Raw genomic sequence first — 21,311 nt, 5'->3', positions numbered from 1 at the left:
GGGGGGGGGGGGGGGGGGGGGGGGGACAGAAGATCTGAAGCCAGCTCTGAGCTGACAGCAGCAAGCCCATTGAAGGGCCGAACTCACCAACTTTGAGACTATGACCTGAGGTGAAGCATGTTGCTCAACCAACTGACCCACCAAGGTGCCCCTATTTATTTATTTGTTTATTTATTGTAAAAATTTTGTTTACTTATTTTGATAGAGCATGAGCAGGAGAGGGGCAGAGAGAGAGAGAGAATCCCAAGCAGGCTCTGTGATGTCAGTGCAGAGCCCAGTGCGGGGCTGGAACTCACAAACTGTGATATCATGATGTGAGCGAGAGTTGGGAGTTTAACCAGTTGAGCCACCCAGGTGCAGCCTTGGGTTTTTAAAAAATTCTTGTGGCTCCTGCTTCAGATTCTGGTCTCCCTCTCTCCCTGTCCCTGCCCCACTCACACTCTGTCTCTTTTTCTCTCAAAAATAAATTAACATTAAAAAAAAGGAGGGGGGTGGTTAGGCGCTTGGGTGGCTTAGTCAGTTACTCTTCTGACTTCAGGTCAGGTCACTATCTCAAGGTTTGTGAGTGCTGACAGCTCCGAGCCTGGAGCCTGCTTCACATTCTGTGTCTCCCTCTCTCCCTGTCCCTCCTCCTCTCTCTCTCTCTCAAAAATAAATAACATTAAAAAACTGTTGTTTTAATTATCATGGCTCAAAGATCAGGGTTTAACTTTTAAACCCTACCCTTCCGTAACATTGTGACTTTTGAAACTCAGGCTTCTTTTTTGTGACATAGAAATAATAATCTCTTCCGATCTTACTAGGATCTTGTGAGAATTAAATATATGATGTCTGGGCAAAGTCTTTGAAAACTCTATTGCATTATAGGAGTTGGTCATTTTATTTGTTTTAATATTAGTGGTATTATTACTGTACTTTAAATTCTGGTCATGCCATGGTCTGATGTCTTAGCTAGCAAATGAAGTTGGAGAGTTATAGACCTGAGAAGTACTAGAAACTCCAGAGAGAAATCAAATCTGTGTACTCACAGTGTGTAGGGCAAAAGATGTGGGGTCAAGACCCACTTCAGCCAATAATCTTTGGTCCCCAATTTGAAAAAAAATTTGAAAAAAAATTACTTATCTCGATATGTTGGTGAGGAGGAAAAGAGACGCAAATTATTGGAGTAGAGAAAAGGTTCCTGAGGGGTGTTTGAAATGAAGAGGATACTGTGATCTTTGCCTTTCAAGGATATTACAACCTAATGGGAATCTTGATGTACTATTATGTCTCAACAGAGGAACCCCAAAATGTTGCCTTGATCTTTCAAATCTTAGTAGTGGTGGGGAGATGTCTGCCAATCAGCTTACCACTTCTGCAGACCTTGATGAAACTGGTAAGGTGAAGGGAAGTAAAGACCTCAAAGGAAAGAACAACTTCTAAGGGAGAGAACAGAGTAGTCAGATAGAGATGGAACGTGGTAAAAGTAAGTAGAGGGGTACCTGGGTGACTCAGTCAGTTAAGCCCATCCAACTTTGGCTTGGGTCATGATCTCATGGCTCTTAAATTTGAGACCCACATCAGGTCCTGTGCTGACAGCTCAGAACTTGGAGCCTGCTTCAGATTCTGTCTCCTTCTCTGTCTGCCCCTCCCACGCTTACACTCTGACTTTCTCTCTCTCTCAAAAATAAGTAAACATTAAAAAAAAAATTTTTTTTTTAAAAGTAGGTAGAGAGTCTTGAAGTTGAAATTGTCTGGATACCTAGGGGATTTTTGAGTATGATAAGCCAAAAAGAGAAATGTAATAACATTAATAGGAGTCATTTTGCCTTTGAAAAATTTGGACAAGAAGAGGGGCGCCTGGGTGGCTTAGTCGGTTAAGCGTCCGACTTTCGCTTAGGTCATGATCTCGTGGTTCGTGGGTTCGAGCCCCGCGTCAGGCTCTGTGCTGACTGCCAGCTCAGAGCCTGGAGCCTGTTTCAGTCTGTGACTCCCTCTCTCTCTGACCCTCCCCTGCTCACGCTGTCTCTCTCTCTCTCTCTCCTAGAAATAAATAAAACATTAAAAAAAACTTAAAAAAAAAGAAAAATTTAGACAAGAAGGAATATTTTGTTAACTGATTGATGATTGGAATGAAAGTAGTAGTTAAAATGAGACATTTTATGCTCTAGCCTAATCTCAGCAAAGGCAAAGAGACTTAATGAAATACTTTTTAAACTAATTCTTGTGTTTTTGAAGGGCCTGAGCCCAAAAGGAGTGCGCTTTACTAGTCAACAATTTTTTTTAAATGTTATTTTTGAGAGAGAGAGAATGAGCACTCATGAGCTGCAGAGAGGCAGAGAGAGTGAGAGAGCAAGACAGAGGATCCACAGCAGGCTCTGTGCTGGCAGCAGAGAGCTGATTTGGGTCTCAAGCCCACAACTGTGAGATCATGACTTGAGCCAAAGTCCAAAAGTTAACTGACTGAGCCACACAGGCGCCCCACTAGTTGATCATTTTTTAAAGTTTATTTTTATTTATTTTGAGAGAGATAGAGAGCAAGCAGGAGAGAGGCAGAGAGACAGGGAAACAGAATCCCAAGCAGGCCACGCTGTCAGCACAGAGCCTGACTCAGGGTTCAATCTCCAAAACCATGAGATCTTGACCTGAGCCCAAGTCAAGAGTTGGATGCTTAACTGACTGAGCCACCCAGGCGCCCCACTAGTCAACCATTTTAGTATTTGTTCTATTTTCAGAGTAGATGTTCTATTTCCTGAGTGATCAGCATTATTTTCTACTCATGAAAAAAAATCTGTTGGTTAGTGTTGTGCACTGTTTCCCGCATAAATTCTTTTTTTTTTTTTAAATTTTTTATTTATTTCTAGGAGAGAGAGAGAGACAGCGTGAGCAGGGGAGGGTCAGAGAGAGAGGGGGAGATACAGACTCTGAAATTGGCTCCAGGCTCTGAGCTGGCAGTCAGCACAGAGCCCGACGCGGGGCTCAAACCCACGAACCGCGAGATCATGACCTAAGCGAAAGTCGGACGCTTAACCGACTAAGCCACCCACGCGCCCCTGGCATAAATTCTTAAGTAACATACATAAATTCTTAAGTTTTCATGAACTTTTTTTTTTAATTTTTAAAATGCTTTTACTTATTTTTGAGAGAGAGAGAGAGAGAGTGACAGAGCACGAGAGGGGGAGGAACAGAAAGAGAGGGAGACACAGAATCTGAAGCAGGCTCCAGGCTCTGAGCTGTCAGCACAGAGCCCAGTGTGGGGCTTGAACTCATGAACCATGAGATCATGACCTCAGCCGAAGCCAGATGCTTAACTGACTGAGCCAGTAAGGCGCCCCTAGTTTTCATGAACATGTACCTTGTACCATAAAATTGGTTATCTATCAAGAGCCCATGTGTTCAAAACATCAGCTTTTGAAATTAATATGGCTTACTGACAATGAACAAAATGAGAAGGAAAAACAGGATGTGTGGACAAGATTAACACTTCACATTTGATTGCAGGTCACTTGGAATCTGAAGGACCTCAGGACATACATTTAGCTGGGATGTAAGTTCTTTTGCTAAATGAACCCCATGCTGAAGCCTTTTCAGCTCTGGCACAGGAATTTTATCCTGTGCCTGTGCAGTCTCTGCAGTATATGGAACCTTTCACTTTGGGTGTAAGTGGGCTTGAAGGCCTCAGTCCTTCAGTGGAAAGTTTTCTTAAGTTGCCCAGATCTAAATAGTTCATTTAAAAAAAATTATTTTTAATGTTTTTATTTTTGAGGGAGAAACAGCATGATCAGAAAAGGGCCAGAGAGAGAGGGAGACACAGAATCTGAGATAGGCTCCAGGCTCTGAGCTAGCTGTGAGCACAGAGCCCAACGCGGGGCTCGAACTCATGAACCATGAGATCATGCCCTGAGCCGAAGTCAGATGCTCAACCGACTGAGCCACCCAGGTGCCCCTAAATAGTTCATTTTAATCATTACATATAACCCGTATTATCTCTAAAAATGAAGGAAATGGTATGTTGCGCTTAGGCATAGGCTGTTTCCTGCGTGTGAGTAGTGCTGTGTGAGAGCATGAGTTCCAGGGGCCTACTATTTCACCAACTGTGACTCTGAAGAGTTTCTTTACTGGACCGCAGTTTCTTCATTTGTAATAAATAACAAAGGACATAATACTAGTACTTTTTATAACTGCTCTTGTGAGGATGGAATTCGGCACATATGAACCATTTTATAATGTTTGTTATTGTTATTCGTGGAGACTCTCGGTTGGAGATCTTAAAATATTCAATCAGGGAATGCTCCAGGAATGAAATAATTTTAATTCAAATTCTTAACTTCTTAAACTTATTGTAAGGTTTCCATTTGGCTCTTTTAATCTTTTTAGAACTTTATCCTTATGTGTTTAGGTGAATTAGGTGCCACTTTAGGGCACTAGTGAGAGGCTTCCATGACTGCTTTTGTTTGTTTTTTTTTAATTAGTTAGCTTATTTATTAAGACTTTATTTTTTTAACAGTTTTTTTAACGTTTATTTTTGAGGGAGAGAGAGAGTAGGGGAAGAGCAGAGACAGAGCGAGAGAGAGAATCACAGACTCCACACTGCCAGGGCAGAGCCTGACACAGGGCTCTATCCCACTGACCAAGGGATCATAACCTGAGCTGAAATCAAGAATCAGTTGTTTAACTGACTGAGCCAGCCAACTGCCCTTCCACTGTTTTTAATAATACATGTGAAAATTTCACTTTAGATTGCTTGTAGTTTCTTCAACTTGCTTTAAAAATCCTCACTCATGCAGACTGAATAAAATTTTGGCAGGAAGGATAGTAATTCATAAAAAATAAATATTAGCTCCCAATAGTCAATGCTGGAAAATTAGTAAATTTGGTCTACATAAGATGTAGGACAAACTCATCATCTTTAATGCATATCTGTATATATGGTTATTAGGGCCTTATCCCTAGGATGTCACTTAATATCTTCATATCTGCCACAGAGAGCACTTGTTGTATAGAGACATACCAACTAGATGTAAGGCTCCTAGAGTGGAAATAAGGAAAAGTTGGAATGCCACAAGCCATTGATGAATAACCAACCAGTATTTGGGGTTTACTGACTGGCAGGTTTTTTTGGTTTTTTTGTTTGTTTGTTTTTTGACCTTCAGGAGTCATCACCAGCACCTTACAAAATGCAGCCCAGTGAGTAGCATCTCTTTCTTTGGTTTGGGTTTGTTTCTCAGGTGGGAAGCAGAGGGTTTCCAGTTCACCTGTAGCTCAAGGATGCTGGATGTTCTTAGAAAACGTTCTCTTGTAGGCGCAGCTGCTTTGTAGCACTCCAAATGTTTTGGACCGTGGCAACAGGAAGAAAGATGCAGTTTGTAGCTCGCCCACAAATAAAGAAAATGTGAGTGTTAAATGGAAACCTAGATACATTAGTACTTTTCTCCTGTGAAGGGAGCAACTCATCAGTATCATTATGAGACCCAGAACTATTATTCCTCAGTATGCAGACAAGCAAACTGCATCACCATAAGGCAAAAAATTCTTTTTTTTTTTTTTTTTAATATTTTTTTATTTATTTCTAGGAGAGAGAGAGAGAGCGTGAGCAGGGGAGGGTCAGAGAGAGAGGGAGTTACAGACTCTGAAATAGGCTCCAGGCTCTGAGCTGGCAGTCAGCACAGAGCCCGACGCGGGGCTCGAACCCACGAACCATGAGATCATGACCCAAGCGAAAGTCGGACGCTTAACCGATTAAGCCACCCAGGCGCCCCGGCAAAAAATTCTTTATGGTTTGTTTTTTCCTCTTTAAGATTTGACCCTAGAACAGAAACCTAGCTCCGTGTCTTCCACAGCAGATCACCATTATTCCTCATGTTCAGTTGATTGTTTTAAGGACAAAAATCTGTTACTGTAGTTTGGGAATTTAGGACTATTTTTTAAAACAGATACAGATAATGTACAGAAGTTGTTCACATACTCTGTGCATGACTTCATGTACGGGTTTTCTTAATTTCTTCTTATTTCTCCTTTAGTCAAGCTTCTTAGCCCATGTTCTGAGAAAGCCATGGGCTTTGTAGTCTGGGCCTCTGGCCTTCATTCAGTTCTAAGGTGAAACTGGGCTCCACAGAGCCACCTAATCACTAAGATCGTTCTCTAACTAGTCCCTTCAACGAATTCTCTTTTCTTGTTTTGTTTTGTTTTGTTTTGTTTTGTTTTGTGTGTGTGTGTGTGTGTGTGTGTGTGTGTGTTTATTTGAAAGAGAGAGAGAGCATAAGCGGGGGAGGAGCAAAGAGAAAGGGAGAGAGAGAGAATCCCAAGCAGGCTCCAGGCACTGCACCAAGCCCGATACAGGGCTCCATCCCATGACCAGGAGATTATGATCCCAGCTAAAATCAAGAGTTGGACACTTAACTGAATGAGCCACCCAGGTGCCCTGAATACTCTTTTCTAGCCATCTTTTTCTTTTTGCTGTCACTCATCCTTTCCCCAGGTCAGTATATATAAAAGATAGCTCCTCTTCTTCTTTTCTCACATTGACTAACTTATACTCATGCTTTTGACTGTTCTAATCAGCTTGTTCTTGATTTGATACTGTGCTCATAATCACTTTTTGGAAATCTCACCATTACCTCCTTACTCAGGCTCCCCTTTTCTTCCCTTCCTTTGACTTGTGATAATAAAATCAGTATCCTCCAAAGCAAATCTACATATAGTATATCAAATCCAAACCATACTTTATATCATCAGGGTACAGGATCAACCTTGATTACACTTAATATGTTTTGTGAGGGTTATTCGTGGCTTCACCTGATGAAACGTTTTTGGCAGGGCTTGCTGACACTTGTCTTCCTCCAGCCAATGTAGTTTTTCTTATGTAAGAGAACAACACTTTGAAGTCATCCAAGTGGTGGGTGCCCAGGAGCCTGAAGTTTAAAAAGAGACCAGGGGAGCCTTACATTTCTCCCCTTTCTCTACTGGTGAGTCACTGAACATCCTCATCAAGGATCTTCTGAGTTGTTGTGGATTATAGGATGGTAGATCTCCATTATAACCCTTTCAGTTGTTCTAAGCTGGCTTAGGTGAGAATAGTGGTTGGAGAAGTAACTCTGGGAAAAGGAAGAGACATTTCCTCTGATCTTTTTATTTGTTAAAAAATTCTTAGGCCTTTAAAATTTTTCTATTTTGGGGTCCCTGCGTGGCTCAGTCAGTTAAGCATCCAACTTCAGTTCATGTTGTGGTTGGTAAGTTTGAACCCCTTATCAGGCTCTCTGCTGTCAGAGCAGAGGCTGCTTTAGATCCTATGTCTCCCTCTCTCTCTGTCCTTCCCTTGCTCTCTCTCTCTCTCTCAAAAATAAATAAACATTAAATTAAAAAAAATTTTTTTTCTATTTTATTATTTACCTGTCTCCTTCCCACCCTAATTTTAAAAGTACCCATTGTGAAAATGTTTTAAAAACATAGGAAATATAGGGGTGCCTGGGTGTCTCAGTCATTTAAGTGTCCAACTCTTGATTTTAGCTCAGGTCATGATCTCACAGTTTGTGAGTTCAAGCTCTGCACTGGGCTCTGTGCTGAAAATACAAAGCTGCTTGGGATCCTCTGTCCCCCTCTCTCTGTTCCTCTCTGGCTTGCATTCTCTCTCTCTCTCAAAATAAACTATAAAAAATATATATAGGAAATATAAAAAAGAAAATAGCTACCTCATAGAGAAAAACTGCTATTAACAGTTTACCTCATATATTTTTTAAATTCTTCTAACTATGTGTATAGCTTTACAGAGTTGAAGTCATTAATTACATATATATAAGCTTTTTTTAAAGAGCCTTTTTTTGATAGTTTTTTTGTTTTTTTGTTTTTGAGACAGAGAGATACAGAGCATGAGCAGGGGAGGGTCAGAGAGAGAGGGAGACACAGAATCCCAAATAGGCCACAGTCTCTGAGCTGCTAGCACAGAACCCGACGCAGGGCTCGAACCCACGAACTGTGAGATCATGACCTGAGCTGAAGTCGGATGGTTAACCAACTGAGCCACCCAGGAGCCCCAAGAGCTTTCTTTTTTAATAAGTTTATTTTTGATAGAGGTGGGGGAGAGGCTGAGAAAGTGTAAGAGAGAGAACCCCAAGATTCTCTGACAGTGCAGAACCTGATGTGGAGCTCTGTCTCACGAACTGTGAGATTATTACCTGAGCTGAAATTAAGAGTCAGATACTTAACTGAACCACACAGGTGCTCCATATACATAACTTTATATCCTCTTTTTTTAAGTTAATTTTGTTTTTGTTTTTTTTTAAATTTTTTTTAATGTTTTATTTCTAGGAGAGAGCGAGAGAGTCAGCGTGAGCAGGGGAGGGTCAGAGAGAGAGTCACAGACCGAAACAGGCTCCAGGCTCTGAGCTGGCAGTCAGCACAGAGCCCGACGCGGGGCTCGAACCCACGAACCGCGAGATCATGACCTAAGTGAAAGTCGGACACTTAACCGATTAAGCCACCCAGGCGCCCCTAAGTTAATTTTGAAACTTCCAGTTTCAAAACATTTTTTATTGGCTGCTTTTACCCTAATTTGCCTACATTTCAAAAATTTTTCTTTAGGATTAGTACCAAGAATTATAACTACTAGATTAAAGGATATATTTTTAAGATTTGTGATACATATTTCCAGATTCTTTTCCAAAAAGGTTATAAGAATTTACATATTCATGAGTAATCAATAGCTCTTTTGATAAATTATTTTTTTAACTGCCAATTAGATTGATAAAATGTTTTTTGTTTTTTTTTTACATTTTTTAATTTATTTTTGAGAGACAGAGTGTGAACTGGGGAGGGGCAGAGAGAGAAGGAGACACAGAATCCGAAACAGGCTCCAGGCTCTGAGGTAGCTGTCAGCACAGAGCCCGACGTGGGGCTTGAACCCACAAACCATGAGATCATGACCTGAGCTGAAGTAGTCAACGCTCAGCTGATTGAGCCACTCAGGCCCCCAAATAAAATGTTTTATGTTAAAAACTCTTAGTAGTGATTTCATGTAGCTATGCACAGTTTGCTACTAAATGATTGTGCTTCTGTCCATTTAGATCCTGGAGTCTTTATTTTTTTTAATTATTTTAAAAATTTATTTGTTTTAAACTTTTATTTATTTTTGAGAGACAAAGAGAGGAGAATGGAGAAGGAGCAGAGAAAGGCAGGCTCTAGGCTCTGAGCTGTCAGCACAGAGCCTGACATGGGGCTCGAATCCACAAACTGTGAGATCATGACCAGAGCCAAAGTCAGATGCATAACTGATTGAGCCACCCAGGGGCCCCTAGATACTGGTATCTTAAGTTATCCAGATACTCACTTCCTTTAATAGACAGTAGTTCAAGATATACCAGGGATTTGGGGTCTAATCTCAGTCCTAGGGAAAAATCATTTTAACATAGCCCATCCTAAATAGATTAAGTTGACCATGTTTCGGATTTTTGATTTCTTGTAGTAAAGGAAGACTTGGAGTCTGGTAAATTACTAGGTAGTCTTCTTCTTTTTTTAAGCTTTATTTATTTTTTAATGTTTCTTTGTTTATTTTCAGAGAGAGAGAGAGAGAGAGAGAGAGAGACAACAGGGGAAGGGCAGAGAAATAGGGAGACAGAGAATCCCAAGTAGGCTAGCGCTGCTAATGCTGAGCCTGATGTTGGGCTCAAACTCACAAACTATGAGATCATGATCTGAGCCAAAATCAAGAGTCGGACGCTTAACCAACTGAGCCACCCAGGTGCCCAGGTTGTTTCCACCTTTGACTATTGTGAATAATGCTGCTATGAACACTGGTATAGAAATAAATCCTTGTTCAAATCCTTGCTTTCATTTTTTGGGTTATATACCCAGAAATGGAATTGTTGGATTATACGATAATTCTGTATTCAATTTGGAGGGAGCTGCCATACTGTTATCCATGGCAGCTGCACCATTTTTCATTCTGTGTGGTTTTTTGGTGTTCAGCTATATGAGTTTTTTTTTTTAATATATTCTGGATATTAAAACCTTATCAGATATATGATTTGTCAATATCTTCTCCAATTTGGTGGGTTGCCTTTTTACTTTCTTGGTGGTGTTTTTTGATGCACAAAAGTTTTTAATTTTGTTAAGTCCAGGGGTACCTGGGTGGCTCAGTCTGTTATGCATCCGACTTCAGCTCAGGTCATAATCTCACAGTTCGTGGGTTCAAGCCCTTCGTCGGGCTCTGTGCTCACGGCTAGCTCAGAGCCTGGAGCCTGTTTCAGATTCTATGTCTCCCTCTCTCTCTGACCCTCCCCTGCTCATTCTCCCTCTCTCTCTGAGAAATAAATGAAAAACATTTAAAATTTTTTTTTAATTTTTTAAGTCCAGTTTATCCAGTTTTTCTTTTGTTGCCTGTGCTTCTGTCATATTCACAAAATTATTGCCAAATCCAATGTCATGAACATTTCCCACTATTTTCCTGTAAGAGTTTTATAATTTTAGCTTTTATGTTTAAGTCTTTGCTTTATTTTGAGTTAATTTTTGTATATAATATAACATATATATAATATCACATAAGGGTTCTGAATAGTTTTTAATATTGTCAACATAATTGATAGGACAATGGAAACTTGGTGGAAAGAGAAATGAAATATCTGGGAAGTCCCATTACTACACTTCCAAAATTGGATAAAAATTCAGAACTAGGAGAACACCAGACAGAGTTTTCACATGAATTGATGGAGTTTTCTCTGGAAGATAAAGAAGAGACCAAGGTAAAGTGCTCCCTGATATCTTTGCATTTTCCATATTCCTTCATTCTTGAATTAACAATGTTCTGTCTATACCAGGTTTCAGCCACTTACTAAGTGGTAGGTCTGCAGAGATCAAGAAGACATGATCTCTAAATTCTTTTTTTTTTTTTTTTCATGATCTCTAAATTCTAAGGGCTACCTGACTGATAGGGTATCAGGTAACTATGGGCTTCTTATTACTGCTGGGTGAGAAGTTTCCAGTTAGTAGTTTGAGTATGTCACCATCAATGTAATCTGGTGTAAATGATGGCTCCAGAATAATAGTAATGGATGGAACATACCTAGCATCATTTTTCAGGTATTTTAAAACAGATCCTTTTGTCTTTTATCCTTCCCATGTCAACGGGAGGCATACCTGAAGCCTGTGGCTTACTGGCCATGTACTGATATATCAAAGATAGTTTCTGAGGTACTTAGCATTTCCAAATCAACTTCATTGTTTTGAAGCAGTATGTGTAGGAGTGTACTTTTTAAACTTATTGGTTATACAAGACAACTAGGATATAGTCAAGTACTTGCATTCTAGTCCTCATTCTCTTTTTTTTTTTTTTTTTTTTAAATATTTTTATTTCTAGGAGAGAGAGAGAGACAGCGTGAGCAGGGGAGGGTCAGAAAGAGAGGGAGATACAGACTCTGAAATAGGCTCCAGGCTCTGAGCTGGCAGTCAGCACAGAGCCCAATGCAGGGCTTGAACCCACGTACCGAGAGATCGTGACCTAAGCGAAAGTCGGACGCTTAACCGACTAAGCCACCCAGGCGCCCCATCTAGTCCTCATTCTCTTATTTAGTGTGATAATCATGAGCAAAACACTTAACCAATCTAAAGCTCAGTTTCTTATTTATAAAAGAGAAAGCATAATAAAGAGAAATACTTCCTCAGTAGGACTGCTGTGAATAGGATTAAATATTCAAAGCTGTTTATAGGGGCACCTGCGTAGCTCAGTCAGTTGAGTGTCTGACTTCAGGTCATGATCTCATGGTTTGTGGGTTCGAGCCTCACATCAGGCCCTGTGCTGATAGCATGGAGCCTACTTCAGATCCTCTGTCCTGCTCTCTCTGTCCCTTTCCCACTTGTGCTCTCTCTCCCTCTCTCAAGAATAAAACATTAAAAAAAAAAGAAAGAAAGAAAGAAAAGCAGTTTATAATAGCCCACATATGTTTTTATTGTTAATAAAAGCAAATGTAAGGTATAACAGCATTCAGTAAGTATTTATTATGAGATTGATATGGACTAGGTGCTCTACTAGAACTGAGGACAGAGTCATGATTAAGTTGATCAAGATTCCTAACTTTCATGGAGCTCCTATTTATATTTTTTCTAGTTGAGAAGGTAGACAATGTAAGTAAGTAAACAAATACCCAAGAAAATGACAGATTGTTAAAAGCACTATGAAGGACAGAGTTGTATGAAAAAGGCCTAAAGGGGCATCTGGCTGGCTCAGTCAGTAAAGCATATAACTCTTTCTTTCTTTTTAAATTTTAATGTTTATTTATTTTTGAGAGAGACAGACAGACAGAGTGCAAGCAGGGGAGGGGCAGAGAGAGAGGGAGACACTGGCTCTGAGCTGTTAGCACAGAGCCCAGTATGAGGCTCGAACCCACAAACTGCAAGATCATGACCTGAGCTGAAGTTGTACACTGAACTGACTGAGCCAACCAGGCACCCCTAGAGCATACAAATCTTGATCTAGGGCTTGTGAGTTCCAGCTCTCTATGTTGGGTACAGAGATTACTTAAAAAAAAAAAAAAAAAGGAGTGCTTGGGTGGCTCAGTCCTTTAAGCATTTAACTTTTGATATCAGCTCAGGCTTTGATTTCAGAGTCATGAGTTTAAGCCCAATGTTGGGCTCCATGCCCAGCATGGAGCCAACTTAAAAAAGGAAAAAAAGGACCTAGAAGTTTAGTAGAGTTCTGCTTTTACTTTAACTTGAGTAACTGGAGTAGTGCTGATATTGTAATGAATTTAAAAAGAAGGATGAATTCAAAGGGAATAAGGTGTGTTCTGTTTTGGACATTTGAGTTAGAGATGTTAACAGGAAATTTAAATGGAAATCCTGAATGAGGAGTGGAGCCATCAGGACTGGAAAGGTACTTTTCAGGACAATCTGCATAGAATTAAAAATGAAAGCTAATGACTCTAAGTTTAAAATAGAGAGTAAGAGCTTATAAAAAAGGGGCCATAGCCACTGAAGAGCCTGATAATTAAACAGATACAGACAGGAATAACATTCAGGAATCAGAAAGGAGACCTCTAAGACAAGAACAGAGGGGTCAATTTTATGTATTTATTCAATTAAAAAAAATTTTCTTAATATTTATTTATTTTTGAGGGACAGTGTGAGCAGGGGAGGGCAGAGAGAGAGGAAGGCATAGAATCTGAAGTAGGCTCCAGGCTCTGAGCTATCAGCCCAGAGCCTGATGTGGGGCTTGAACTCATGAACCGCGAGATTGAGACCTGAGCCAAAGTTAGCTGCTTAGCCGACTGAGACACCCAGGTGCCCCACAATTTTTTTTTTTTTTTTTTAATTTTAGGGAGAGAGGTTGAGGGGGGAGAGGTGCACAGAGAGAGAGAATCTTTTTTTTAAAGAATTTTTTAAAATGTTTATCCATTTACTTTTGAGAGATAGAGCATAAGCAGGGGAGGGACATGTTTATTCATTTACTTCTGACAGAGAGACACACAGAATCTGAATCCAGGCTCTGAGCTGTCAGTGTAGAGCCCAAGGCAAGGCTTGAACTCACAAACCTTGAGATAATGACCTAATGCACTGAGCTGTCAGTGTAGAGCCCAAGGCAAGGCTTGAACTCACAAACCTTGAGATAACGACCTAATGCGCTCACGGGAGAGTGAATCTTAAGCAGGCTCCATCCTTAGTGAGGGGCCCAACACAGGGCTCGAACCCATGAATTCTGGGATGGTGACTTGAGCCGAAATCAAAAGTTGGACGCTCAACTGACTGAGCCACCCAAGCGCCCCTATATTTATTCATTTTATACATTTCTTTATTGTAGTAAAATATGATAAACATAAAAGTTACCATTTTATTTATTTAAAAAAATTTTTTTTATGTTTTATTTATTTCTGAGAGAGAGAGAGAGAAAAGCAGCATGAACAGGGGAGGGTCAGAGAGAGAGGGAGATACAGAATCTGAAACAGGCTCCAAGCTCTGAGCTAGCTATCAGCACAGAACCGGACATGGGGCTCGAACCCACGAATCGTGAGATCATGACCTGAGCCGAAGTCAGATGCTTAATCGACTGAGCCACCCAGGTGCCCCAGAATTTACCATTTTAATTATTTTTTAAAGTGTATAGTTCAGTGGCATTGAGTACCTTCATGTTGTTATGATTATGCTTATCCATCCCTAGAACTTTTTTATCACCCCAAATAAACTCTGAAGGTTTTATAGTTTTAGCTCTTAAGTTTTTTTTAAGTTTAGTAAGTTGTTTTGAGGGACACAGTAAGTGGGGAAGGGGCAAAGAGAGAGGGAGAGAGAGAGAATCCCAAGCAGGTTCCATGCTGTCAGTACAGAGCCCAATATAGGGCTCAAACCCATGAACCATGTGATCATGATCTGAGCTGAAATCAAGAGTTGGAAGCTTAACCAATTAAGACACCCAGGTGCCCCATAGCTCTTAAATTTGAGTCTTGGTCCATTTTGATTTAATTATGTATAGTGGTAGGTACAGATCCAATTTCATTCTTTTGCATGTGAATAATCAGTTATCCCAGCACCATTTGTTGAAACAGTTGTCTTTTCCTTGTTGAATGGTCTTGGATCTCTTGTCAAAAATCATTCGACCATCCACATGACAATTTATTTCTGGACTCTATTTCATTGGTCTCTATGTGTATCTTTATAGCAGTACCATAGTTTTGATTACTATAGCTTTGTAGTAAGTTATTTTATTTATTTATTTTTTTTTTTATTTTTTTACAAATAGTTTATTGTCAAATTAGTTTCCACATAACACCCAGTGCTCATCCCCACAAGTGGCCTCCTCCATGCCCATCCCCCCTCCCCCCTACATCCATCAGTTCTAAGTTTTTGTCAGCATTCAAGAGTCTCTCAAGGTTTGCCTCTCTCCCTTTCCCCCACCATTTCCCCCCTTCTTCCCCCCCTTGTTTCTCAGTTAAGGTCCTCCAAATCCTCCTATACGTGCAAACATATGATATTTGTCCTTCTCTGCCTGACTTATTTCATTCAGCATAACACCTTCAAGGTCCATCCATGTTGCTACACATGGCCAGATTTCATTGGTTCTCATTGCCATGTAGTATTCCATGGTATAGATAAACCACATCTTCTTGATCCATTCGTCCATTGATGGACACTTAGGCTCTTTCCATGTTTTAGCTATTGTTGAGAGTGCTGCTGTGAACTGTAGTAAGTTATTTTAAACGTTTTTTTATTTTACAAATTATAGCTGAATATATTCTTCTTGAAAAAAAAAAAAACATAATAGCTAAGGCTAACCCTATGTGATCACTATTCCCAGCCCCTATTGAAGAGCAACTTAGTGATTATCTGGAATTACAGGGAAAAGTCAAGAGTGTGGGAGTTAGCAGAGCATATTGGTCTAGAAAGTAACAGACTCTGGATCCAGACTTTCTGGGTTCTGTAGCTTGCCTCTTTAACAATACGGGTATAGTTATAGAACTTCTCTATGCTTCAGTTTCTTAATCTACAAAAGAGAAAAGGTTTGGAGAACTATTTCATTGGGTTGTTGTGATGATTAAATGAGTTAATTGTACATAAAGCATTTAGAACAATATTTGCTCAATTACTAATGCTTAATTATTGTAGTGTAGTATGAGTGCTTAATTACTATAGTGTTAGGGCCAAAATGTGTGGAATTAATATAGACTGATAGGGAAGGGATGCTCAGTGGCCTTGATGTCCTTAGCGAATTGAAAGTTGCAGTAATCTCATGACTCAGCAGAGAGTATTAGGTGACAGTTTTGAAGAGTTTAGAGAAGTTCATAATCAACTTTTGGAAACCACAGAAGGAAATTATTAAAAGGCTAATAAAAAGTGGTATTTGTACTGTTTAATATGATAGACCTACATGGCATAGTATGCTATCGTCTAGAAGCAAGACTGGGGACTTTGAAACTCCAGGGTTGATTCAGAGAGGGTTGCAGGTTGCTAATGGCTGATGCAAAAGGGGTTGAGTTAGTCTAGGTGATGGTGCAGGTAGCGGAAAAGTAGAGGATGATGAATCAAAACCTGGATAAGGAGTCAGATGTTTCACTGGGTAGACTCAGAAAAGTAAGAACAGTAATGTGGTTGAAAGTTGCTGAGGAGGAAGAAGCGCCTGGTTTATAAAGCTTTGAGAACTAGGGGAAATTTTAGTCAGATTGAGAGCATGCCAAGTTTGAATTCTTGGTGGTAGAGTAATAGGATAGTTGCAGATCTTTTTTTTTTTTTTGCTTTGTCTATTTTTTCTTTTTTCTTTTGGTCCCTGTTGTTAAGAGGCTAGTGTGGAGTGCAGGAGAAAAGTTGGTGTAAGTATTTGAAGAGTTGTGAAGTCACTGTCCGAGGGGTTTTCAGTTTTCAGAACACTGTTTGAGTGTGAGGAAAGAAGAAATATGGATTTTAGTGTTTTTGGTGTAACAGAGACCAGAATGGAAAAGAAAAATGAGAGCCAGGTAATAATAGTAGGTCCCATTTATTGACTAGAGTATACTGGGCACTGTGTGCTGAGCAGTTTATATCCGTCGTTGCATTTAATTTTCATGTCAGTCCTGAAATATGAGTATGATACCCCTTTATCTTCTTTCTTCTCTTCCTTTTGTTTTTTCTTTAGTGTTATACCCTTTAGGAGGAGAACATCTGACCATGGGATAAAGGCTCTTATCCAAGGTCACAAAGATAGCCATTGGCACTGCCAGGATTTAAGCTGAGATATGCCTGACCCCTGAGCTGGTGTTTTTAGCAGTATTTTGGTGTCTTTTATGAAGATACCTGGGAGGTGAAAATTGTCCCAGGAACATGTAGTAATGACATTTGGTTTTTGAGTAGGGTTGGTAAGGTTGAATAGACAGAATTTGAATGGACTGAAGTGTTCAGGAGGATGGTGAATCAACTATCTAGAATACTGCTCTTCTGTAAAACTTTCTGAGATGATGGAAATGCTTTATGTCTGTCCAATACAGTAGCCACTATGTAGGTTTTGAGCACTTAAAATGTGGCTAGTGCAACTGAGACACTGAATTTTTAATTTTGTTAAGTTTTAATTAATGCAGACAGCCATGTGTGGCTAGTGTTACTATAATGGGTAATACAGATCTAGAATCCTCTAAACGTATGGTCCCTGGAGCAGTAGCATCAGTGTCAGGTAGGAGTTTCTGAGCAGTGCAAATTTTTGGGCCCCATCCCAGAACTTGTGACTCAAAAACTGTGAAGGTAGGGCTCAGCAGTCTGTTTTAACAATCCTTCCAAGTGATTGTGATGCACACTGAAATTTGAGAGCTCCTGCTGTATAATACAGTATTAAATCCTGTTTTGTTTTAATGTCTTTGGTTTGTAGGAAAACAGTAGAACCAAGATAAAATCTGAAAGAGGAGGGATATTGAGAGAATTGACGCTGACCTTCCCAAAACAAACATTATTGAGTGCTTACTGGTAATGGAGGGTAGAACAGGAGAAAAACAGCAAGTTTAGGGATAGTTAGCATGAGAAAAGGTTCCTAGACCTTCTGGAGAAAAACAAAGAGTAATATAGAGTGAACATTTAGTGGTGCTCTTTTAGTCTTCATGTTTGCAAAATGTAGCTGAAATAGTCAAATCTCAACTAGTATTAACTTAGGTAATTAAATTTAATGTTGATTAAAAAGAAAATTTTTTGTTTTCAATTTTATTGTTGAAAATTTATCTAATGTGTTTAATCTGCTTTTAGGAATGATAAGTATGGTACGGTGAACATAAATGAAATTTTCCTTGCCTTTGAAACATCATTCTGAATTGTATAGTATAGATAGTATGGAAGAAGTGATTTAAAATAGACTGACCCTACAAAACACTCTGGAAATTGTGTTTATTTACATGGAAGAATAGCATATGGCTTTGAGGTATTTATTTTGTTGGTCTTCAAAAAATATTAGTTCCCTTTATGTGCTCATTTTAATGTATTGTGACTCTTATAACCTCATTTTCAGTTGAGTGCACACTGTATAAGAATATGCGTAGCAGTGGGTTTTAGAAGAGAAATGGCGTAGGGATTTTTGTTTTGGGTTTACCTCTTTGATGCTAAATGGAAATAGATACCTGATAAATTAAGGAGATTAGTGTAACCTTAATGATTTTTGATTCATTCATTTAAAAAATATTTATTGAGTACCTGTTAAGTGTCAGTCACCATGTTAGGCACTGGTGATACAATAATGAACAATACAGACTAGGTTTATGCTCTCTTGGAGTTCATATTCTTGTCAAGTGGACATCAACAACAACAAACCCACGTTTGTCAAATTAATAGATTTTCAAGTGAGAACTCTTGGTTGCAATTAAAAGAAACTGATTTCTAGTTACCTTAGGCAGAAAAGGATTTTCTGGAGGATATTGAGGAGTTCAGAATTACTAGGAAGCCTGGAAAACAAGGTAAGGCCTGGCCAAAGTGCTGTGATGAGGTCATTGTTTTTGGAATGTCACCACCAGCTGCCTGGACACTTAGCGGCACCATTACTGAACCCCTGGCCCCACAATGTGATCTGGACTCTGTTGCTCAGGGACATTTACTGCCACCCACTCTATTCTCCACTGTGATGCTGTAACCATAAAAATGTCTCAACCAGCCCTGTGCTTTTTGTGTTATTCCTCGAGTTTCAAAATCCAGTCATGAATAACTGGTTGACTATCAAAGAGTGGAAGAGAGAATACCTGTTACCCTTTGGCCTTCTTATCAGGTTGCAGGACTGCCTCCCATCTAATTTGATATTTTACCAAATCTCCAATTTTAGCCAAATTGCAAATGACTCCCATAAGAGACAAAATAATTCAATTATTGCAGTTGTCCAATTGTAATGAAGGAAACAAAATGGGGACTGAGATAAATACTAATTGAAGGGGACCTTTTAACAGGAATAAATAGGAAAGTCCTCCTTGAGAAGGAGATATTTAGCCAGAACATATTGATTAACTGTCCCAGTTTGCCTGGCACTGAGGAAGCTCCTATGACCCGAGCTTTTCACTGCTAAAAGTGGAAAAGTCGCAGACAGATTTGAATGAGCTGGTCACTCTGGTTGTGCAGGAACCATACATGACATGACTAGAGACAAGAGTATTCCATGAGGTGGGAATATTGTAGGTGCAAAGGTTCCAAGGTTGAGTAGATCTTGGTGTGTGCAAGGAACTGAGAAGCCAGTGTGAATGAGAGTGAGAGTTGCCTGAAGTGAGATGGAAGGCAAGCAGGAGACAGACCATACAGGGCCTTAGGGTTATGGTAAGTGTGGATTTTATTCTCAGTGCATTGGCAAGCTATTAGGGCATATTAAGCAGAGGAATAATATGATGTAATTTATTTTATGAACACTCCCCTTATTGCTCAATGAAGATTGGATTAGAGAGGATTAGGAGTTGGAAGGAAGGGCGCCTGGGTGGGGTTTAGTGTCTGACTTTGGCTCAGGTCATGATCTTGCGGTTTGTGGGCTCGAACCCTGCATCGAGCTCTGTGCTGACAGCTCAGAGCCTGGAGCCTGATTCGGATTCTGTGTCTCCCTCTTTCTCTTCTCCTCTCCTGCTTGTGTTCTCTCTCAAAAATAAACGTTAAAAAAAAAAAAGAGTTGGAAGGGGGTGAGAAAGGAATTGGAAGCAGGTAAGAGTAGGATAAGAAGCTATTGTAGTAGTCTCAACGAAAGTTGGTGGTAGCCTGGACTAAAGTGGTGGCTAGGGACAGAAATGGATAAATTAAAAAGTTGTTTTGGATACATAACAGACAGGACTTGATGTGTTGTGTATAGGCTGTGAAGGAAGAATAGGATCAAGAATGACTTAGACAAGTAAGTTTGAAGTGTTTTGGGGGCACCTGGGTGGCACTGGGTGGCCCAGTCAGTTAAGTGTCCAACTTCAGCTCAGGTCATGATCTCACAGTTGGTGATTTCGAACCCTGCATTGGGTTCTTTGCTGTCAGCCCAGAGCCCGCTTCAGATCTTTCCCCCCACCCCGCATTCCCCCCTACATGCATGTATGTGCTCTAGCACATGCTGTCTCTCTCAAAAATAAATAAATGTTGAAAAAAAACCATTAAAGTGTTTTTGTTCAGAAAAACAGAAGCAATAGAAGAAAACTACCTTTTTCTCTCACCAAGTACAATATTCTTTCTGCTATCCTATCCATATAATGTGCCATCCCTCTTATCATACTGCATGAAGTGTCACTCCCCCATCTGTAGCCCCTCTCCCTCCACACTTGATTCATTAATTTGGTAAAACTGGGGATACTATAGTGAACATAACAACTCAACAAAGTCTGTGCTCTCATAGAGCTTACATTCTAGTCAGGAGGAAGCAGATCTATAAACAAATACATTTATAATATGACAGATGATAAAAGACTATGGTAAAAATGCAGAGTAAAGAAAATAGGGAGTACTTGGATTGGGCTAGAGCAGAGTGGGAGTTGATATTTTTGATAGGTTGTGAAGATTAGAGAAGACGTCTCTGAGAGTGATGTTTTAGCAGACATCTGAAGCAGTTGAAGGTGCCAAACAAACATATCAGGAGGGATGAATTTTTCTAGGCAGAAGGAAAAGCAAATGCAATGCTTTTGAAGTGGGAATGTGCTTGGCATGTCCATGGACCAGCAAGAAGCTACTATGGCTGGAGAAAATTTAGGAAGTACAGAGTGGGGCAGAGTGTAGGTAGTAAGAAGGACAGGTCATGGAGGGCCTTGTAGGCCATTGTAAAGATTTTGCAAAAATCCTGACTCACTTGGAAGCATCTCCTCTTGTCTGCTCCTGCAGTAATCTGCCCTCTCTTTTTCCTTCCTGAATTGCCAGCTTCTCCCTTTCTCCTAGATTAATACTTGACAAATTTTTTGGTATTAGGATTCCTTTGCAATCTTAGAAATTATTTAGAACACTTTGCCTTGTACCTGATCTTATGGGAAGGGCATCCAGTTTTTTCTCTGTTGAGTATATGGGTTTCTTGAGATGCCCTTTATTAGGCTGAGGACGTTCCTTTTTATTCTGAATTTGCTGAGAAATTTTAGCAGGAACAGAAAAGATTTTGTCACATGCTTTTTCTGTATCTATTGAGATGATCTTAGGAGTTTTCTTTTTTTAACTTATTAATGTGGTTAATTACATTGATCTTAGAATGTTAAACAACCTTGCATGCAGGTGATATCCTTACTTGGTCATCATGTATTATCCTTTCTACATACTGTTGGATTTGATTTACCGAAATTTTACTGAGAATTTTTGCATCCATGCTCATGACAGATTCTGATCTTTATTGTTTTGTTTTCCCTGTAATGTCTGAAATATTGATATCAGTGTAATGCTGTCATCATTTGGAAAGAATTTTCTCTTTTTCAGTTTTCTGGAAGAGTTTGGGTAGA

The 21,311-nt window shown here is 39.8% G+C and overlaps 1 protein-coding gene across 3 annotated transcripts in view; it reads left to right on the top strand.

Annotated features, from left to right (window-relative positions):
• The window catches only part of CDC25C (cell division cycle 25C), a 35,775-nt gene that overhangs the window by 1,288 nt on the left and 13,176 nt on the right, over positions 1-21,311 (top strand). For all 3 annotated transcript variants that reach the window (XM_039217923.1, XM_039217922.1, XM_039217921.1), the window contains 5 exons: positions 1,278-1,375; positions 3,481-3,526; positions 5,133-5,166; positions 5,282-5,371; positions 10,557-10,712. In XM_039217923.1, the coding sequence (XP_039073854.1) occupies positions 1,330-1,375; positions 3,481-3,526; positions 5,133-5,166; positions 5,282-5,371; positions 10,557-10,712 (372 nt within the window). In that variant the 5' untranslated portion in view covers positions 1,278-1,329. The remainder of the gene's footprint in view (positions 1-1,277; positions 1,376-3,480; positions 3,527-5,132; positions 5,167-5,281; positions 5,372-10,556; positions 10,713-21,311) is intronic.

Source organism: Hyaena hyaena, unplaced genomic scaffold (genome assembly GCF_003009895.1).
Source record: "Hyaena hyaena isolate Hyena2069 unplaced genomic scaffold, ASM300989v1 scaffold_723, whole genome shotgun sequence".
Lineage (NCBI taxonomy): Eukaryota > Metazoa > Chordata > Mammalia > Carnivora > Hyaenidae > Hyaena > Hyaena hyaena.
This window is presented reverse-complemented; position numbering and strand designations above follow the sequence as displayed.